The sequence below is a fragment of the Poromitra crassiceps genome (assembly GCF_964638095.1).
Source record: "Poromitra crassiceps genome assembly, chromosome: 19".
Lineage (NCBI taxonomy): Eukaryota > Metazoa > Chordata > Actinopteri > Beryciformes > Melamphaidae > Poromitra > Poromitra crassiceps.
The window spans coordinates 17,111,475-17,134,325 of record NC_139646.1 but is presented as its reverse complement, the minus strand read 5'-3'; the positions used below and the strand labels follow the sequence as shown (position 1 = coordinate 17,134,325).

The 22,851-nt window shown below is 43.2% G+C and overlaps 1 protein-coding gene across 1 annotated transcript in view; it reads right to left on the bottom strand.

The window, feature by feature from the left end:
- Positions 1-17,665: 17,665 nt before the first annotated feature.
- Positions 17,666-22,851, bottom strand: part of LOC310793851 (high affinity choline transporter 1-like) — a 39,913-nt gene continuing 34,727 nt past the window's right edge. The window contains exon 9 of the mRNA XM_083655744.1: positions 17,666-22,089. Within this exon, the coding sequence (XP_083511870.1) occupies positions 21,523-22,089 (567 nt within the window). The 3' untranslated portion in view covers positions 17,666-21,522. The remainder of the gene's footprint in view (positions 22,090-22,851) is intronic.

The window sequence follows — 22,851 nt, the reverse complement described above, 5'->3', positions numbered from 1 at the left end:
CCAATGAGAGAGCCCAGCCTGGGAGACTGGTTGCCCAAGGCAGCTTGGTCTGTAATGGACGGAGTCCATCGCCCTGCGGGCACATGTCCTGTTGAGATGCGCTATCAGAGCCCTAATAGGCACAAGGCAACTGCCCACTCAGCTCTGCTTCACCATCCTGAGGAGGGTAGAAGGGCACACTTCGATAGACTGGTGTGGGCCCTGGACCAGATCAAGGTGGGGAGCAGGCAATACGCATCAACAGTCCTCATGCACCGAAGGGCATGGACCTGGTTCCCAACAGAACTGGGACAAGCAAGTCCGAAGGCGGTTTGTCTTCCAGTAGTTAGGGAAAGCATTTCTGCCATCTTCTCTGGGAATGCATGGCTAGCCTCTTTAAACACATCGCACTGACTAGAGTAGTGTGTGATAGGTGCTGAGCCATGAGGAACCGTGTCAACAGTGACGCCAAACCCATCTCCCTATCTGGAGTGGTGACAAGCAGGCACTAACCGAAACCTGGTCCCTTTGACCTAGGGCCTTCTAACTGGGACAAGCAAAGCCTGAGGGCGGCTTATCTTCAAGGAGTCATCGTGATCAACTCTCTTCTTAATAAGTTAAGTGGTAATGTCTTTCATCCACACACACACACATGCTACCATACAATTCAAAATGCCACACACGTCAATCTTGCTTGCCGGTGAAAATCAATAAAGCTAAGGGGCGGGCACCTGGATTGGGGCTTATAGCGTGGGGCCAATCAGGATGCCGCCCCCAATCACCCCAGGTGGAGTGATTCACTCAGCCAGGTGAGGTGATCATGCGTCTTATTAAAGAGCTATTCAACGGCAGCTGCACTAATCAGGTCAGGATACATCATTACAAATTAAATCTGTATGACAGATAATTGATCCACGATAGAGAACTGCATGTAACCTTGATGTTCTTCCTTTTTCCTAACTAGCCTACAGTATAGACCTTATTCGATTGACGTCACTCACGTACGGGCACGCCCACTGCCGCCATGTTGTTGACATAGCGCAGCATATTTAAGTGACAGCCTATGTAAGAGCAGCATTTATAGGAAGCTAGCCGCCGTTAGCGTTACCTGTATCGTTCCAATTGTGTTCGGATGGTGACCTGCGTTACACACGGCTGTAGTAATGACAGCAATAAAGTCCCCGTGGTTTGTTTCTATCTCTACTGTCCTCAGACGTGAAGGGAGCGAGACGGAGGATACCGTCAGCACAGGAGAGGTGTGTGGATAGTTGGGAGAGACAGGTGAAACTTTCTGACAGCTCCTCACAGCAAAGTCTGTTCACCTCATTTTTTCTTTTCTTTATTATTACAGGCATTAACGGCAGCATACAAACAACAACTCTGGGGTTTTTATTGCTGTCATCACTATCGCTATTTTGTAATGGAACAGAAACGACAATAAGGCCGTTACTATAGTTGTCAGCTGCAGGATGGTATGTCAACAATATGGCGCTGTCCGGGGTTAGCGAATAAGGTCTATAGGGCAGGGGTTCCCAACCTTTCTTGGCTCGTGACCCTATTTTGACAAAGATCTAGGGACCCGTGACATTCAAATTCCGATACACCATCGATAATGTCATCACCAGTGACATCATGAAAAAAGGCGAGACACACACAATCCAAACCTGTATAGGGCAGGTGCAGAGCTTGAGGCAGGAATTAGTAGAGAAAAGAATAAAGCTCGCACACTGCAAGGCTCCAGTTGAGTGTTTTTATTTAACACCGATGGGTAACGTTTCGGGCACCCTGCCCTTCCTCAGACAGCCCCCTAAACACTCAAGCCCTGAACCCTCAGTCCCTCTAATGGCCGCCATCTGAAAGTGGTTGAGTCATCAAGTGTGGAAGGGATCCACATTGGATAAATAAGAGGATTGGGACAGCAGCGCCCTTTGCACTTGACAAGATGATGCTGACTCTGGCAGGTTTGGGGTTCGCTATATATTGTTTATTGTCAAGACGCTTTGAGGAATAGACTCCCTGATGAGTCTGTTCTCATCCAGGCTCTGGCTCCGAGTGGACAACAGGTAATTTAAAAATAAATGTAGCCTACTGCAAAATCTGCAATCTGCAACATGTGTAATTATAATTAAAATAAGCATAATAATGACATGTCACCCAACATTATACACAATGTCAATACTGTACAATAGCCTACAGATTCGGTAAAACTATTTCTCATTCATCAAAAAAGTTGTGGATTGCAATTGTAATAGAAATGATCGATGATTATTCTAGGATTGTGTAAAATAACTACTTGCATTCCTCTGTTATATTTTTGTCTAATCTGAAATCCCTATTAATGTAATGTTTCATTGTCAATTAAGGCATTCCAGCGCACTCGCAAACACCCCGTTCGTTTCGCGCGTGTGTTCTTTTATTTTTTTGACAGATATTTGCAGCCTTCCCCGTTTTATACGTCACAACGCTATGCATTGTGGGCAATTCCCTTTCCGTAAGTGGCCATAGCTGCTCCCTTACGGTAAGGGGGCAGAAAGGGCTCACTCCGAGCCCTCATTCACTTTGCGATTTCACCATGGGACATCCCTAAACCCTCACTCCCTTCACGTGAACGCGCCTCTAAGGGCTTGAGTCAGTAAGGGGGCGAATTGGAATTGGGCCACGTGTGACATAGGACGACGCCATCTTTAAATACATGCATGGAACAGTCACATGACGCAGTCAAGTGGGTCAACTCGGTCACGTGACAGGAAAAGCTTGGATGAAGAAAGTTACATACAAATACAATTGTACATTGTGAAAATAAAATGATCAAAAGTGAATTTAGCACAGTTATGGTATATTGGCTATACTCCCAACTTTTATGTGGACAGAACCAAGTCTGTGACCACAGAGAAAACACATCTCCCACAAAATGGGCTTGGGCATCCACTAGAGCTGCCCAGAATGACAGTATACAAAAATAGAAAGGTACAGATAATATATTATAATATAAGTAGCAGATAAAGCAGGACTATCACCAGTGACATCGTCAGTGATGTCACATAGTATGCTTCTTTTTCTCTTTTCTGACTTTAATCTGAGAATTCTGACTTTAATCTCAAAACTGACTTTATTCTTAGAATCCTGATTTAAAGTTATAATCTCAAAAGATTTTCATCTAAATAAAATAATAATAATTAAGAGTCGCTCACAATGTTGATTGAGGTCCATTGATGGAAGCCTTTGCAGTATATAGTGACATTATGTGACATAGTAATGTCAATTAATGTCATTAAGTAAGAATTATTATTATTTTATATATTATTTAATTTCAGGCAACCCTATTTTACTTCCAGGTCACCCCAGGCGACCCTAAGGTTGGGAACCACTGGGGCAATGGAAACTAGCAACTAGTTCCCCATTCATTCTCTCCATAGACATTCAGAAAAATCCATAATGAGTTTTTAAGGCTGGAACCAAGCTAACTGTATCGTGAGTGACCATAAAACATTTCACTTGTTCGATTCCCCCCCTCCCGGTTGTTATTTCCTCCCGGTTGTTATTTTTTGTTTTTGTGCCAAGTGAAATGTTTTATGGTCACTCACGATACAGTGGGTCACAGTCACAGCTCACGGGTTAGCTAGACATTTTCGAAATGTCTAGGGAGAAAATGAATGGGGAACTCACTTCCAGGGCTGGAAACCTCACGGAAAGTCATGTGACTGTTGAGCTCTATAGACTATGCAGAAGTTTGTAACCAGTTGAAGTTGAACTGTGTTCATTTGCATATAGTCTCTATCAAATTAATTAATAAAGACATCAAATAAATGTTTTGTGTTGCAAGGCAAGGTAGGAAAGGCCTGCGATGAGTGCAATCACATAAATTCAATGCGCCTGCCTGGAAGAGCGCCTGAGATGCAGCTGAGAAATGAATGTGCAGTCATTTGAGGTTAACATCCCAAATACAAAGAACATTGTGAAGAGATTGTGCCACCCGTGTGGCCTGTTTGAAGAGTAGCTCCAGGCATTGTAAGCTTCTGCACTTATGTAACAGATTAATTCTGAGAAATGTTTTTTATGGGGGAGGGACGGAGGGAGGAGGGAGGGAGGAGGGAGGGAGGAGGGAGGGAGGGAGGGAGGTTGCCTCATTCTTGGCACATGACGTCTCCATGACAGCAAAATATGTCAATCATTTAAGCAGCATTGGCATGCCTCATCCTGTAGGGGTGTTTATGATATGTTTGATCCAAACAAAATCCCTGATGGTAGTAAAGGTGTTTACTTAAAAGTCCTGGGACTGATCATATCTTTCTAGTGGAGATAATGAATTTTGGCAGTGAAGTGTGAGAAACAGAGATACTGCAGGCAGCCAACATGTTCTGCCAACTCCCTTATCCTTAAAGAAACTTTTCAGTTGGATGGGGATGTTTTATAAGCAGACGTCAATCAAACAAAAACCTGTCATTCCGTTTGTCATAATTGCTTGGTCAGCTAGATGCCAGAAATCTCCATAAAGTTGACTCAAGCTGTTGCACAGTTTGTTGTTTGCCCTGCCCCTGCACAGAGCGTTTATTCAAAGTGTGTTAAAGGAACACGACAACATTTTGGGAGAGATTCACCTATTTTCCATATTCCCAATAGTCAAACTAGAATGTAGATGCCTTTCAACCCTACCCCCCATTCAGTCACCAAAAATACACATTCCAACAGCGCCAAAAACTCACTACCCACCACACAATGAAATAATAATCCAAAGTGACGGGAAACGGTCATTTTCGAAGTAAATCCATAGCCAGAATTAATGTGGCGTAAGCAAAGTTACCTCCGCGTTTGCCTGAGGCGCATGCGCTGTGTGCAGTCATCAGCACTTCCTGGTATGTATTCACTTCGTAAATGACCGTTTCCCGTAACTTTGGATTATAATTTCATGGCGTGTGGTGAGTACACGAGTCACAACATGTACATATGAGTGTTTTGGCACTGCTGAAATGTGTATTTTTGGTAAGTGAACGGGGGCATTCTAGGATTCTTTCCCGAGCCCAATACCAGGTCCGGCCGGAGGAGTGAGGAGTCAGCAGTCCAGAGAGTCATTGTCATGACGGTAAAACCAGTCAATACGCACACACACACAAACATGCACATGCACAAACAAGCATGCGCACATGCACACACACACACACACACACACACACACAGGCCTGTAGCCAGGGTTTGAGAAATACCGAGGTCATTTTAGCGCGGCGTGGGGGGCCCAGTAAATGTAAATGTTGTCCATTTTAAAGTAAAATGCTTCAATCTGGTGCACTTTGAGAGCAAAATTAAGAGGCTAGATCTATAAAGAACTACAGACATCATACAGACATCATAGCCAGGGCTATATCGAGGTCATGACCTCGGTGTCCTCAATGGTAGCTACGGGCTAGCCTGGGTAAACCCAGCCCCCAGTGACCTGCTCTCAGACAGACCCTGCTCACGAGTCACAGAACAGGTCTGAGAGCAGGTCACATGGGGGCTGGGTTTACCCAGGCTAGCTACGGGCCTGCACGCGCACACACGCACGCACGCACGCACGCACGCACGCACGCACGCACGCACGCGCGCGCGCGCGCGCGCGCGCACACACACACACACACACACACACACACACACACACACACACACACACACACACACACACACACACACACACACACACACACACACACACACACACACACACACACACACACACACACACACACACACACACACACACACACACACTGAACTGCAGTACAGTGTGCTCCGGAAATCTCTTTTTGTGATTTACTGTAATGTAAACATGTCACCTGTAGCTCGGGGTGCTCCGCGATGAGAGAAGTTGTCATGAATATGTCTCCGATGATATCATCAATTACAAGACGTATGAGGACTTAATGTACAGTACAAACTGCTCTCATGGAAAAAACCCAGGGCCTGGCATGTTGAGGTTAACATGTTCATGAGTGTGTATGTTAGCAGGTTCATGTTGTTGCCTGGCAGGCAACAACTAGCTGGCATGGCTGACAAGTCCATGTTAGGAATGCAAACCACAGAGTTTCACACTAAAACAAATTAGCTGTTTGTTTTCCTGTTAATTAATTTAAAACTGCCTACTGCCCAACATCAATGGAATGTTAACCATAGCAACACAGCAGAGAGTAGAACCCGAATGACCCTTGTTCGTGTGCTGTGATTGGCTAGTGATGTTCTAGCTACAGTAACCCTGATTTGTTTGTTTTTGTCAGACCTACAGTACACCCAAAATTATAATGAAATAATATTGCCTACTGCAGCTTTAAATATAAATATCAACAACTGTCAGAAATTCTACACAGACATATAACAAAACACGTGTGTGAGAACGTAATACAATTCAATGTACTGTACAGTAACACTTCATTACTTTGCCCAACCTTCCCACACACCTAAACACTTTCAAACCCTTTTGAAGTTTGCCTTCTCTCTCTTTTCTGCAACGTAGCAGTTCATATCCTCATAATATCTTGTCCATATATGAACGTGAATCCATCTAGTCTCCTCCAGGCTGCCTCGGGCAGCTTCGGGCAGCCTCGGTTTCCTCATCCGGGGTCTGTGAATCCAACAGAGGCATTGAATGAAACCAAAGTTATCTGGGTGAGTAAAACATAATATTTTAAGCTGGAAATATGGTCCCGGGTGTAAAAAACGGAATTTTCCTTTAAGAGAGCGTCATTGGAGCACATGAATCACGGAGGTGAGAAATCGTGAAAACCAGAGGATTTCTACTAAAAAGCAGCAACCCCATACTACTAAAAATACCCAGAGCAAAGGCATGCATGTAAGTTCCCTGATGAGTAACAACATGTCAATCCTTTGTACGCCAAGTCTTAAACTAGGACCTCTATCCCTTCCTCCCCGAGCATCGGGTAGGCAGACTTAGTCTTTGAGGTCCGGCACTTTTTGTTTTTAGGGAGGGCATGTTTATGTTTTGCTGGGTCACAGTGACCTAACCTCTATTTGGATGCTACACTGTCCATCTGCATGTGTTATCAGGCCCCGCCCATCTGCAGATGAATCAGTCATCATGTTTGTGTGTGTTATCAGGCCCCGCCCATCTGCAGATGAATGAGCCACCATGTTTGTGTGTGCACTGGTGTGCGCAGTTCAGCTCTAATTAGCTCAAGATATCACACGCCTTCCTTATCACACTATCCCATCTTCAAACATTTCACAAGTAATAGTCATCCGATGTTGAGATTACAATTACCATATTTTAAAACAACATTAATCTCAGTTAGTCATCTATGATCAGTTAACACACCTGCACACGCCTTAGGCTTTTTTCAAATTCCCATGTTTCATCATGCTACTGATCAATTCTCTTGTCAACACAATGCATTTCAATTATACAATTCAATCCATGCTCTTCATGTGACATATGGCTATAACATGGTGACTTCAGTGTGCACAAAATATATAAAATAACTTTGTTTCAGTGCTCATAGTTAAAATGTGCTTCATGTGCTCATTGACACACACACACACACACACACACACACACACACACACACACACACACACACACACACACACACACACACACACACACACACACACACACACACACACACACACACACACACACACACACACACACACACACACACACACACACACACACACAACCATTCGTCTTCTTCCACCACCACCTCCTCCTCTACTCATAGCTCTCTCACATATTGTGCATACATCTGCTCAAATACAGTATTTTTCATATGCCCAGAGGACATACTCATTCATCATCAGTTAGGATGACTAACATAATATACCATGATAAGTTGGAATATTGTAGACATACATCAGAATATATCACAACAAACAGGACTCCTATACCTCTAACTATAGATATCCATTCTTCCAGCCATCACAAAGATATAGCTTTTTTGGCTGCGGCCAGCAATGCATGGAGGAGATATGTTTGTTTTCTGCCCCCTATCTCTATTCCTCCGACCAATGTGAGGAGCAGCACCACCAAATGATCAGGGTCAACTGTAATTTTGTCCATCAGCTTTTTGTTGTTGGCTTCATACAATTTATCCAAATTAGCTGTTATGGTGGTTCCAAATATGTGATTCAATTTTTTGGCCATTTAAAAGGAAGCGATGCCTTCACGTTAAAGGAAATGAATGTAGAGGTAAGGCCTCTGTTTTACTTACGATTTATCTTATACCCAGAAAGGTGTCCAAAATGTGTTATACAATCATCAGCTTTGGTACCGTTTTCACTGGGTCTGATATATATGCTATCACGTCGTCTACTCTGCATACAGCGATCATTTATGTATTTTATGTCCTGCCTCTATGCCTCTTATATGAGCATCGTCCCTTATCACTTGCGCCAGTGGTGCGATACTTAACGCAAACAAAAGTGGCTATAGGGGGACCCCTTGTCTTGTCCCTCTTTTTACTAGGAAAGGTTGAGATATGCAACCATTTTCTCTGACCATACTATAAAGAGAAGAGTAAAGCATCTGGATCCATTTAATACAATTTTGACCAAAACCTGATTTTTCTAGAACTTAAAAAGAAAAGGCCAGGACACTCGGTCAAAGTCTAACGCTTTTTCAGCATGTAGTGCTATACAAGGTGTTTGATGAGAGGCGCTGTGTGACATGATGTTGGGTAATCTAATATTATCCGGTAAGTGGTGGTCTATTATAAAACCTGTCTGGTCAGGGTGGATTAAGGTTGGAATTACTTTCTCTACTCGTTTGGCTAGGATAGATGTTAAGAATTTACAATCAGTATTTAAAAGTACCTTCTTCTCAAACTGTAAGTTTACACCCCTGGAAACCACCCATAACCTTCGGTCACATTGTTGGTTTCAATACAAAGTGCCTTCTATCAGAACAGAGGCTGGTAAAGCAAGTCTGTTCTACTATGGTCCTTGGTCCTGGAATGATCTGCAAGCCAAACTCAAACTCGAGACCCTTATCTCCTTGCATGATTTTAAACTTAGAATTAAGGAAGTGGCTACTTTTGGTTGCAATTGTTTCAAGTAATATGTAAATACACAATTAAATATTGCTGCCCTTTTATTCACTGTAGCCATTGTAATTTTGGTTGTTTTATCTACATTGTGACATAATGTCGTTGCTTTTAGGTGCTGCGTTGTAACTATTGTAGCTGTGTTGTGATTTATGCAGTCCTGTTAATGTTTTGTTTTAGTCCCATCTATTGTTGCTGTGTCTGTAACTTGATGTTGTCATGTTACATTTTTTCACGTTGCTGACCCTGTCTTGGCTAGGTCTCACTTGTAAAAGAGGTTTCAACCTCAATGTGACTTCCTGATTAAATAAAGGTTAAATAAATAAATAAATAAATAAAAGAGCGATCGGCCTGTAGGAGGCGCCGTCTTTTGGGTCTTCTCTCATATGACGGATATTATACTATATCTGTCAAAACATTCATTTTTGACCCATCAACATTTTTTTAACTGATTAATTAATCATAGTGTGTGTGTGTGTGTGTGTGTGTGTGTGTGTGTGTGTGTGTGTGTGTGTGTGTGTGTGTGTGTGTGTGTGTGTGTGTGTGTGTGTGTGTATGTATGTATGTAGGTATGTATGTATGTATGTATGTATGTATGGTTGTGTATATATATATATATATATATATATATATGACTAACTACAAAAGGGGTGCATGCCACTGGTGGGAGCCATAATCATAATCATGTACGAAGCTCTGTTTCACATCACCGGAGTGATATCAAGCACACTTTGAATAGGAAATGCTGGTCTTGGATAAACATGACTATCTGCTATGAATGACTGACTAATTTTTCTTCATAGTGTGATGTTGTAATCCTCCCTCCCCCCCCCCCCCTCCCCCACACACACACACACAATCCAGTAGCTCAGGTAGCTCAGTCAATGGAAAAGTACTGGAGAAAGCACACACCGGTCCTGACTTACTCCAGCTACCCAAACAATGGTTGAACACAAATGTGATGGCTGCCAACTCAGTGTATTAAATGACACACAGCGATACTGTTCGACAATGTGGGTAAGATCCAACTGTCACTCAATGCATACACTTATAACAGCTTTACTAGTATGTGAATGTTGGCTGTATGTCAAATGCCGTAGGATTGACAATGCCTTTGTTGGAAATGTTATTACTGAGCAGGGCGTGAATCACATTCTGTCCCTCAAATGATCCTGAAGAACAACAAAACAATTGACACATTTCTGTGTAGAATGAATGAATATTCAACACTAATCTCTAAACTTAGTGCAATAAGGATAACTGTGGAGCCCCCCAGGCGTCACCTGGTGTTGGTGCAACCGGCCCCCAGTTAAAAAGCACGGTTTTCTTAAAATTTACTCCTAAACCGTGTCCATGGATTAGCTTCTTCATTGCCTGGGCATCTGCGCTGACAAGGGGTGCCAGCTAACAGCTAGCCTTCTTACATAAGAAGCTAGTTAGCTAGCAACTGCAGTCATCTGATGTTGGAGGAAGCCCAGCGCTCCTTGCGATCGGGAAGAGGAAGCGCAGCGTAGCCTCTGCAGATCAGGTCCTCGACGGTGCTGGGGTGGCGTGCACAGTGCTGACATGGTGCCGCGTCTATGTGCCGACAGGTCGCAATGCCGATAGCCCACACAAGCAGAACCAGCTGAGCGAGGCGGCGTGCAGCGTGTCGGTGGAGCTAAGCTCTCCCAGCCCCCACGCCAAACCTAACCTCCCCCCATGCCTAAACCTAACCTCCCCCAGACCCTAACCCAAAACCTAACCTCTCCCACCCCCCACGCCTAAACCTAACCTCCCCCAGACCCTAACCCAAAACCTAACCTCTCCCACCCCCCACGCCTAAACCTAAGGTCCGCATTGCGGGTGGTCGGCATAGCGGGTGGACACCGCTGACACTGGAGAAGTAGTATGAAGATCCGCAGGGTTAAGCTTTCTTGTTTTGATGAGGCCATTCCCTGGCTGTAACGTTACGCAGTCGTCAGCAGCATAATGTAGGAACTATTTTCTCTTGACCGAACTACACCCACTAGCTGCTAGCTGCTGCTGCTCTAGCTGGGTCATAGTCTTCCGTCCGACCTCTCAATAGTTCGACCACTCATGAGTTAGACTACCCAAAGATCCGCCCTATTATTTTAATCTCATAAATCCGACCTCCCAAAAATCCGACCGCAGTAAATTAGACAGTTGCGTGGGACTCCAGAGAGAGAGAGAGAGAGAGAGAGAGAGAGACGTCTCTCTCTCTCTCTCTCTCTCTCTCTCTCTCTCTCACACACACACACACACACACACACACCCTCCATCTCTCTCTCGTTCCGAATCAAATGCGCAGCGGGTCGTGCACGCCACGCACAATTACGGCGTTTTCACAGTTCATACGGTTATTTCGGTGCCTCGTAAGACCAGACACAAAAATTATAGTTTGTTTTGTTTTCCAGAAATTCCAACTTGTTTGGTTCGGTTTCACACAGCGGTTTCACAGCCAAAAAGCACCGACCAAAGTTGTTAACCCTAACCCTAACCGAGTCAGAGCGCACAGACAGGGCCGGCCCGCCCATAATGCGAACCAAGCGGCTGCCTAGGGCCCCGGGAGTTGGGGGGGCCCCCCCAAAAAAAATTTTTTTTTTTTTTTTTTTTTTTTAAATAAACATAGGCTATAATATTATAGGCTGTATGTGGTAGTTAAAACATAGGTTGACGTTTATTTATGTTTGTAGTTTAAACAAAAACATAAATACTGTAGGCTACATACAACACAAAAGGCTGATATTTACCTTTTGTCGCCACCTGGTGAGTAAATATATATGTAACTAAAACCATTAAAATTGACAACCGGTCCTGCATGTATCTACCGGTCCTTGGCACAAAAAAGGTTGGGAACCCCTGGTTTAACTGACCTGGCAACCCCTATGGCTGCTGGGTTCTACACGCTTGCTTGACACTGATAGGGCTACAAACGAGCGTCATTGTCATGTTTGTTTGTTTTAAATATTCTTCTAAATATGGCTAAAAGTCCAAAAACGTCAAATTTTCTTCGGCGCTGCCCTAGCGGGCAGCACCGAGAGTCCCCTCCTTACAGCACCCCCTACTTAAAAGTACTTCCAGCGCGGATGCCCCCAAACCCCCGCCCCTGGGAGGGGGCCCCTGATCTATATCCTGCTTAGGGCCCCCAGATGGCTAGGGCCGGCCCTGCGCACAGAGAAATGCACAGACTGCTTCTGTTGGAAGTGCTGTATATAGGCGGATTTACGCAAGGTCGAACTACTGGGTATGAAATCCGACAGTCGGAATAATGGCGTTAAAATGGTCGGATTAATGGAGGGTCGACATTATGAGACTACAATGATAAAACTCGCCGTAGACATCAATGGTCGGATTAGCGGGTGGTCGGAGTTATGTGTAGTCTGACCTATGGGGTGTCGTACTAACGCATGGACCCCGCTCTAGCTGCTGCTAGCTGCAGTTTTATTTAGGAACTAGCTAGCAGCTAGCAGGTCTAGTTTGGTTGAAAGAAAATAGTTCCTACAAGAAACTGTTCACAACAAGGTCTGTGGGTTATGTAACCGGGTCATGATTTCTGGAAAGTGACAATGTCCCGCATTTTGATTGGCTATAGTCAAACCGCTGCGGGACAGACACTTTTCTAAAATCAGGCTTTTATCCAATAGCTAAAAAAATTGCACTTTGAGCACCACATGCCGAGTGCCATCTATTTCCACTGTATTCGAGAGAAGGCAGACGTCTCTCAAAAACTTGGCAACTCACACCAAAACGTTAGAGAAGTGGTACAGTAGCACAGGTTAAGGTGCATTCACACTGACCTATTAAAGTTTTTCGCTGGCATCGAGTTTACATACAAAGCCAATGCAAACGAGCGATTGAGTGTATATTCGCCTGGGAGAAAAATCGCTGGGCAGACAGCGACAGAGCGATAGGGCGAAAATTTGCTCGTCGCCCGAGATGAAATATCCCAACTCGAGCGAAAGTTCGCTGGCAACAGTCGCTTGCTGCTCAACGCCTATTTGGCTGCCGTAACCCCGGAAGGGGCTGCAGTAAACACCAGTGCGTGAAACTAAAATCGTCCGGCTAGCTAGCCGTGGAGCAAACTCTTCGCTTGGCCCTGCTAAATGCTAGCTAGGTCACTAGCAAACAAAACCTTCCTACTGAATGACTTCTTCACTTCCCGTGAACTGGATTTGATGCTCCTGACAGAGACTTGGCTCCATGCTGGTGAGTGTACACCGTTCTCCATGCTGGTGAGTGTACTGTACACCGTTCTCGGAACTTCTTCCTCCCGACTGTACATTTTTCAGTTCCCCCCGGTCCAAACTAGCCTTGAGAAATTGTGCCTGTTGACGAGCGACCCAAAGGGTTGAATCGAGCGTCAGGGATAAAAATTAATTTCTCGGTGTGAACACAGCTAAAATATGCTATGTATTTTTGATTTTAGGGTGAGCTGTCCCTTTAAGGTAATATATAGAATTACAATTAATATATAGAATGGATTACAAAGGTAAGCAAGGTCTTGGCATCTTGTGTTAGGTTGTTTTTTCCAGCACTTGCTATTTGTTGCAAGTTCCTATTGCTCTTTCTCTGTTCCCTATGTATTTGTATGCACTTGTTTACGACCCCTGGGTCGAGTAATCTGTATCAATTATGTTTGGATATGCTTCACCCTGAGAGGTGCTGATTGCACCACCCACACCAGCCACCCATAGAGCCTATTAGCCTATGATTGGCAGTTTATATATATGGGTGGGTGTCAGTCACCAAACATTTCTGACCTGAAGAAGATCCAATAGGATCGAAACATTGTCCATTCTTGTGTCTCAATAAACTATACGGCATGGAGTAAGTGTGCAGGCTCTACCTTTTTTCATTTATCTGAGCTCTTTTGCTATAGCCTCGCACCTGTATACGTGATGTGCGTATCATTTTTCCCTTTCAACTTAAACGTAAGCAGGCAGCTGGATTCGCATAAGATCATGAGATCACATTCACATGACAAATCCATCTTTCCCCGCTCCAATCTATTGGTTTGAATCAGAACCACCAGTGGTTTGCACCAATCAGCATCCTATGAGGCTTTAGTGTGACACTGAGAGTGAGCCCGTAATATACAGATGGTTCACCCAATCACCTGCCAGTAATGTACAGATGGTTCACCCAGAGCCGTATAATAGAAGAGTTCCGACATCTCCATTCACTCCAATGGACCAGTTTTTTACTCTCAAGAGTTCCAAGAAGTAAGGTCCTGGATTAAGCAGCACTGTCGAGTTGCAGGAAAATAGACAGTTTGTGTTGTACTCTGAAAGGGTTTTTCATCCCTTGAATCAAATTGTACATCATCAGCTTTATTTTAGCATGCAAAAGTAGCGCGAGACCCATTCCTGGCTGTTCATTGGCTAATGAGTCTCGCATTTTGGTCCTCCGCTGACGCCCCTCTCTCTCTAGAGGACACTAGGTTCACCCAATCACCTGCCAGTTTGAAGGAAATGGTTTCCAGAGCGACTTATTCTCAGATGGTTATGTGAAAACAACCTGCCAACCTGGTTTTTAAATGTGACCTGTATCCGGATAAGTTATCTGGATATAATGGTTGCGTTTAAAAACCGGGTGTAAATGGGGTGTAAAAGATCTGAACACAATGTGAGCCAGACTACCTCCAGATGTGGTCAGGAAGTTCTGATCACATCCTAATCACGATGCATTTACACCTTGCATTAGCATGCATTTTTCCTTATCCAGATAGCATGCAGATCACTTATCCGGATACAGGTCACATTTAAAAACCAGGGGCCAGTTGCACGAAGCACCTTAAGTTACGTTTTTTCTTAGGGTCCGAGTTAAGGTGTCCATAAAATAGAATCGGCTGCACAAAACACCCATAAATCTGGTGCTTATGTTTTCCTTCAAATGTTTAACCTTAAGGAGGAGATTTAAGGGTGTTTTGTGCACATTTTATTTTATGGACACCTTACCTCGGACTCGAAGGAAAATCTTAACTTAAGGTGCTTTGTGCAACCGGCCCCAGGTTTAAATGGAGTGTGTGTACACGCCCCTGGCCACTGGATAACTGCACCATGACAGTGATACCGACTCTTCTATTCTATTCTGGAAAACGTCATGGCACTTAACTGACAGACGTTCAAGCTAATTGTGGCTACGCAGGGCTGGTACCGGACTGGGTACCTGGAGTGAAGTTTTACTGCAGAGTAGGATGTCACTTCTCAAATGACTCGGGGGGGGGTGTGACATCTCAGACCAGCTGGTGAAGCCCAGGCAACAGGCCAACCTCACTAGGACAGTGGATCTGCGTTGAGGTTATGTAAAAGGACTGCATGCCTAGACTGGGTTGGGGACCCCAACTTGGGGTCAATACCAATTCTCACAGAGTGCTCATAGTATCCTCTCTAGGTTTCTGGTCTGGTGGTCCTTATAGAGCTTAGGTCCTTACAAGTTATAGCTACCCCCCCCCCCTCAAAAAAAAAGTTACATTTACCCAAATAATAATGGGTGTGACCCAACACGAATAAGCATGAGACTTCAAGAGGAGCAGCAATGTTAGCTCTGATGCTAACTCAACTACCATGTACAGTAGAAGGCTTTTTCTTAACATGTAAGTATGCCAGTCTTGGTCTCATATAACGGAAAGAAACACCTGCAGGACAGTAACATGTTAAACCAAAACAAACACAGTCGGCATCATCACACATTAGCCTACTAAGTACATGTTACTTCATATCTATCCGAGTATCAGTAGTGGCTGGACGTTTTTGGTTGTCATTTATTTTTCGACAGTTTTTGATTTGCCTTGACGAGTCTTCTTGGCAGACTGGACCTGGACAGTTCACTTCGACATGAAGCTAGTGAAAGGCAAAGTTGTTATTTTCTTTTAGTGAAAAAGTGTGGTTTTGTAATGGGCAATGTTGCCTGTATGAGCCGTTTCTGTCACAAAGTCAGACATGCCTTTTAAAATAAGAAAGCCCAGTAGCTTACATTATGCCGAGCCTAGCTTAGAAATGAGGCCCTAAAAGCTCAAGGCATAACTTCAATGCATTTTTTAACGTTGAATACCAGAGAAGTGAACTATACAATGCCAGAGAAAGGAGTGTTAGTATGTGCTGAGGTGGTTTTTGGCTTTGTGCCTTCCTCGGGCTCATAACTATTGTCTTTTGAAGTATGAGGAAAAGAAGTTGGATTGTTTATAGCGGTATGTCCTCTCTTTCAGAATTGTGCAGTGAACAATGGGCGACAAGCCAGATGTCAGTGAGTTTTCTCCATGGATTTAGGGAGGCTGGCACTCCCCCAGTGGTGTAAAAACAAAACATATTATTATTATTATTGCTTTTGGCCTATAATCTTTTTATCTTTCATCTATTTAAATATTTTTCTCTCTTTATTAAATTTGTTTTATCCTGTGTTTGTAAAGTGTCTTTGAGCACAGTCAAAAGCAACAGTGAACAGTGAAACACTATATAGTAGTATAAATGTACACATGATATTAACATAAATGTAGTGTAGATCATTACTGGCTTTAATGTTAAGGTTGGAGACAGTACGATCAACAAAATGATGTGTTACTTATCTAGGTTGTGAGCTGCTGGACCAGTCTCTAACTGGGGAGAGGACCTGAACCTACTTAAAGAGCTGTGCTTGCCTTCTATTCCAGGCCCTAGAAATAAAGTTAGCAGTCTTAAATACCTCAGTCTTAAACAACCACTCCAACTTCTGGCCATCATCTGCCCAGAAGAGCTCTGGTCTTTGCTTTTGCATTTCATCAAATAAGGAAATCCTCAAATCATCATATAAAGTACAATAAAACATGAAATGAAACTCATTTTCAACATCCTTTAGATCACAGACATTGCATATCTGTTCTCTTCTGGTATAGCTGTGAACCGCCCTACTTCAATGGCAAGAGGCAGGATACCAATTCTCAGCTGAGCACATAAAGACCTCTGGTTTCTCGTTAGAAAGGAAGTGACATAGGGCTCAGGACCAAAACGCTGCTTCATCTGAACATATGATCTAAGCTTAGGTTTAGACCTAACATCTTCAAACATCTCCAAACAAGGACAGACCTCCATGGCACCAAACAAACATCTGTGTTTGTTGGAGAATGTTTGATTGGTGTGCCATGGGCTTATGTCTTAAATGGCTCGTGCCGACCATTGATTGTTTTTTTTTACAAACGAGGACGACAATGGAAATAAGTCTCCTGGACTTTATTGTGTAATTCCTCGACAATTTTATACTGGTGTATGGGTTTCTATTCATTATGTATTTTAGCATCTGTCCAATAAAATTCATTCATTCAAATATTATAAATTATAATATAATATAAATTATAAATATTATATTGTATTATTATTATTAATGAGAAACAGGCAACACTAGATAGATTGGCTGAAAGCCTGCTGTACTGAAATGAGTATTACAGAGCTGTTTTTGGAAATATGTCTTCCTGAGGAGCATGCCCTCGGACTCCAGTGGTCAAATGCAGGAAATCTGTTCAAAAGTCATCCAAAGGTAACGGAAAGTAATCAGTTATACTCAGTTATACTTGGATTACTTTACTGATTACAATTTTCTACAGGTAATTAGTAATTGTATCTTATTACATTTTTAAAGTAACCCTCCCAACCCTGAAAACAACACTATAAAGATCCAGGTTTTATTTCAAACTTTTATTCTGACAGAACATCACCCCATTGGGATTTACATAATGATTACAAAGTAGGACCTTGCCAAGTGGCAAGAAAGAACAGCCCTCACTAAAGCTCAGTATACAAACCAAGACACAAGAATCAACATGCATAATAAAACCAAATAGGCTACATATGATGGTGGGGGGGGGGCAGACAGAATTCATTACCTATTTCTTTTAAATAATGGCCATTATATTAAATCAATTAAAATAATAATTTTGAGTTTGATGGTTTGACAATTTCAGTTTTTCACAGAGTAACCTACTTTAGAAGTACAATGTTCATGATCACAGTGAAATGTGCAATATACATACACTCCATTCATCCATCAGGCATTGCGAACGTTAGCAATGCCTCGATAGGCAATGTTGTCGAACAGGATTGCTATAGGTTCTGATAAGTGCTTTTATTCAGGGGTGTTTAACGTTCCCATGTGGCACGTCTACAAGCTACATGTCTTCAGATTCACCGTTGATCCAATAGAATTGGTACCCAATGGTGTCAATAAGGCCAAAGGTGAATTTTACATTCAATGCTCTTAAGTCTTGATAAAATACACAATCTTTGTGATTTTCTTCGTCTAAAACGTTTTGGTTACACGATGCATAATCGTAAACTTTGATAAAAACATAAATATACACTTTATATGATAAGGCTGTACAGTACAACAGTATAATACAGGTACAAATCACATAATCACACGTATAAAAAGATGCATGTGATGTTTTCTGCATGCATCCTCCCGTTTTGAAACAGTTTGTTCTGTGCAATTAGTCTTTGGAAAATTACAGTTATTTTACATTCATATGCTTTGGTTGGAAGTTAGAATCATAAGTAGAACTAATATTTTTTGAAGCCAACCTTACCACACAGAGGTATTTGAAGCATAGCAACTACGTTACACAACAATTTGACGTTGTTCAGTGATAACTGTTGACATGAGTGACAATTTCCAATGAAATTAGAAGGTTTGGTAGAGGAAGGCTTTCTGACTGTCACTTATTACGAGTAGGAATCACCAAACTACTATGTAGGCTCAGTACGAAAACAACATACAGTAAATAACCTCAAGGCTCATCATTGTCTTATATCTGTTTATTTGTTTGAGCAGTATAATTTTCACATCTTAGCTGCGCAAACGTTGTCACAACTCCCGGCGGGGGAAAACGAGCCCATTGTAAACTACAGCTTATAGAAAACAACTATACAATACAAAATCATTTACAAACCGAAAGGTTATTGTTAAATATCTCTACTGTAGGACCTTTCCAGACTGGTGGAGGAGAAGAAAGATGAGGATAAATTGGGAGGAAAGGAATGGGTGAGGAGGAGGAGGAGGGGGGAGTGTCTGGCATTCTTTCTCTCTTTCTGTGCAGTTGTAGTAAATTGTTGTATTGATCACTTCTAACAAGTGGCAGCTTTGAACTCTGGAGCGCATCCCACCGGGGGAATGAGCTGACAACTACTGCCTGGGTAACTGAGGCTCAGTGGGACATGGAGCTCCTGCGTTGGCAGGACTGCAGTGTTGGCTCTCACTGCGCCTGTTCACAGTCAAATGGGGAATAATAAACATAGCAAAAAGAGCAACAACAAAAAAAAAGAAGGATAATGAGTATTTATAAAGCCTGAAATAGTGTTTGTGTCACTTCAGTTCAAGCATTAGGTGCTTGCCGTTTGTGGTTTTCAATATTTCTTGCAATGTGCTATTAGTTTTTACCATGGCACAGTCACCAGAGCACAAGAGCCAAGCTCAGGTCTCATCAGGGTGACACTTCACTCCAAGGAGGTTTGTTCACTCCTCTTGATGCTATGGCTTCCTCAAAGTGTGGTAAAAATATACATTATAAAAATATACATTATATTATCTTAGATATTTTGTATATCTAATGTATGTATGTATGTATGTATGTATGTATGTATGTATGTATGTATGTATGTATGTATGTATGTATGTATGCATGTATGTAATGTTATACACCACATTTGCTAATGATACATATTCTAACATTAACTAGCAAGCCAAGTAATGTTATATTTACCCTTACTGTATTCTGTACAATTGAGGCAGCTGATCAACTAGGCCTAAGGAGCCAGAACGCTGAGATTACATTCAAATAAACTGCAAAACAATTATATGTAGGCTATATATCATTTTCTCCAATGCGCTGTAGAGCTGCACAGGATCTGTACTTGTTCATGATGTTCTTTGGGTTGTCGCTCTTTTTTTTTGTCTTTTTGCTTTTTCTCGCGTAAATGAGGACCCTGTCATGCTGAACATGGTTGCAAATAGTTTGCAGAAAATTCACATTGAGAGAGAAGTTAGCTTAACGGTGCACTTTGCAGCGTCATGAGATGTGCCTCTTATGAGCCACACCCAGAGGTGCTTTCTGTTTATTCACAAAGGGTTGAAGAAGATGGCTTTGTTGCATTCCATTTTCTGAGAGTGTGTGATTGAACAAGCTGTTGCCCTCCCATAAAAGGAAAACACATTAATAATGAAAACACATTTTGTTTATTTGGAATCTAGATTTTGTCATAATTTCTGTTTGGAGTTCCTTTGGGATGGAGAGCATTCCGTGTGTGTGTGTGTGTGTTTTAGCCACAGAGGAGTGGTCTTCAACAGGGGTGAGACACTTCCCTCTCTGCTTGGGTGCTATCGAAATTTGTCAAGATAAAAATAATTTTCAATAAATCTCTATAAACCTGACCAAAAGTCTGTTCTTTAGTAGTATCTAATTGAAGGAGGTAAAAGTTGTATTATTGTGAACATTTAACTTGAAATATTCACACCGTAGGTTTTTCAAACAACTCCCATAATCCTTTTCTCATATGCAAATGAATTTCGATGACATCACGTTGGTTGAACTTGCACCTGGGTTCTTTGTGTGGACTCCTGCAACAGTGATGTATGACGAAATGTATTTGTTTATGATCTTAAAACAACAGATACTCTGGCATTTTTATAATGAAACCTATTGTTTAATCATCTCTATGTATGTATGTATGTATGTACGTACGTACGTCGGAACGTACGTATGTAACATGTTATAAGCTATTTTTGTCTCACTTGCTAGCGCAAACTCGCTAGCTAGCTAGATTAATGTACTGTAAGGGCCGATTCACATGTAGCGCTCTAAAACGCTTGGAAAACCCGAGGGACGCTGAGTGGAAAGTGAATAAAGAACATTTATCAAGTGCGCTTGGACAGTTGCGTTACGGGTGTGCCTGGCCTTGCCAAGCAACCAAAGACAACAACTTCACACGTATGTTAGTAGTTCTGAAATAATGTAGTATCTGAAATAATGGATTACTATTGCAGTAAAATTGTCGTAGGAGCTTCACTTCTTGATCTACATGGGGAAATATCTCGCCATGAATCGATCTTCTCTCTTTCGCTTTCAGGCTATGTGACATGCGGTGCGCTTGCAGTGTTCCAAAAAGTTGTTTTTATCTCAGTGCGCCATGGTCGTGATCGAAAAAAGGCACGTTGCAACACATGTGTGTTGCGACCGCATCGGCCTCGCGTTTGTGCGTGTCTGCGCACGCTCCCCATTGAAATGGATGGATTTGAGCACGCAAAAGACGCGACATGTGAACCGGCCATAATTCTCCATAGAGGAGCCAGAGAGCTGAGATCAATTAACTGCTAATTTAGGCCTTTATGTCATCGCCACCAACACACCCTGGGACTGTACAGAATCCGTACTTGATGTCCAACCTTTGCCGTTTCCCCCCCTCTGTGAACCCCTGCTAGGCATACAAACAAAATGTCTGCCTCTGGCGCCCATCTTCTCTCTCTCTCTCTCTCTCTCTCTCTGTGAGTCTCCTTAGCAACTGGTGGTGTCCAGTAACTGCTTGGACACGTCAGAGATATTGCCATTTTGCTTTTGACACTTGGTCTGATTCTGCTCTGCTCTGATTCTGGCTGCCTGCGCTGCCACTTTGGCCTGTTTGCGGTTGATCTTAAACACGTCCCATCGCTCCGACAGCAGGCCCTTGTTGAAGATGATGGAGGCGATCCAGGAGACGAGCAGGATGGACAGCAGCGAGGTGACCATGATGGTGGTGCGGAAGGGGAAGTACTGGGTGAGCTTTCCCTCAGCGTCCGGCCGGCAGCCGGGGAAATGGATGGCAGGCGGGAGCCCGATGAGGGGCTCGCCGCTCAGGAGCCTCAGGATGATTCCCATGAGGTAGCCCACAGAGGCCCCGTAGCCATTAGATACCTTGAAGAAGAGGATGCAGACCAGCTGAGGGAACATGATGGTATAGGACATGTCCACACCCACAAGCCAGAAGACCAGGACGCTGTTGTCCAGGAAGGTGAGGGCTGTGCCAGAGATGCCCACGACCACCACCGAGATACGGATCACCCATTGCATCTCACGGTCTGAAGCCTGGAGAGAGGAAACGAGAGAAACAAAGAAAGAGTTAGGTTGAAGATGAAACCTCATTGTGCGGCATAAGGATCCTAAGGATCACCTGGACTTCATAATCCATATGTATTCATTACTGCACTCGCATTGAACTAAGGTGCCTGAAGAGTTTAAGGTGGCTACCTATCATTTGTGCAGACTGGGTCTAGGTCACTGGGCGCTTTCGGACCAAACAGTTCTGGGGACTTCCTGAGAGGAACTGCCCGCTGGGGAGGTTCCCTGAGAACTACATACAAGGACCTTTTTCTGTTTGCATTTGCACCACCAATAGGAACCATAGGAACTATGAAATGAAGCCAGCATGCCACGCGCTACTAGCTTCACAGCAAAGCAAGTGAGAATTCACAGGGGATTGATACTACTTTGGCTAACGATTAGCTAGCTAACATTAGCATGCTAAAAAAAAAGGGGAGGGAAAAGTCAACGTTAGTGATGATTACCCCCTTGGGGCAGTTCTAGAAGTTCAACCAATAAACGTACACACTTATGTCTAGACCACTTAAGGTTCCTCTTGCGCTGGGAAAGTACCTACCCTGAAGTAAGAGCTAAAAAGGTTCCTCTAACGAAGTTCTAATAACTACTATGGCTCCTAGTTCCTGCGGGGCGGACACAACATAAAAGGGAGAGTTCCTCCAACTGTTCCTGGAACTATGAAAAGGTTCCTGCGGTCCAAAAGCACCTACTGTCTGCAAGGCAAACTTTTGTATTTCTTTCCTGCTTAGC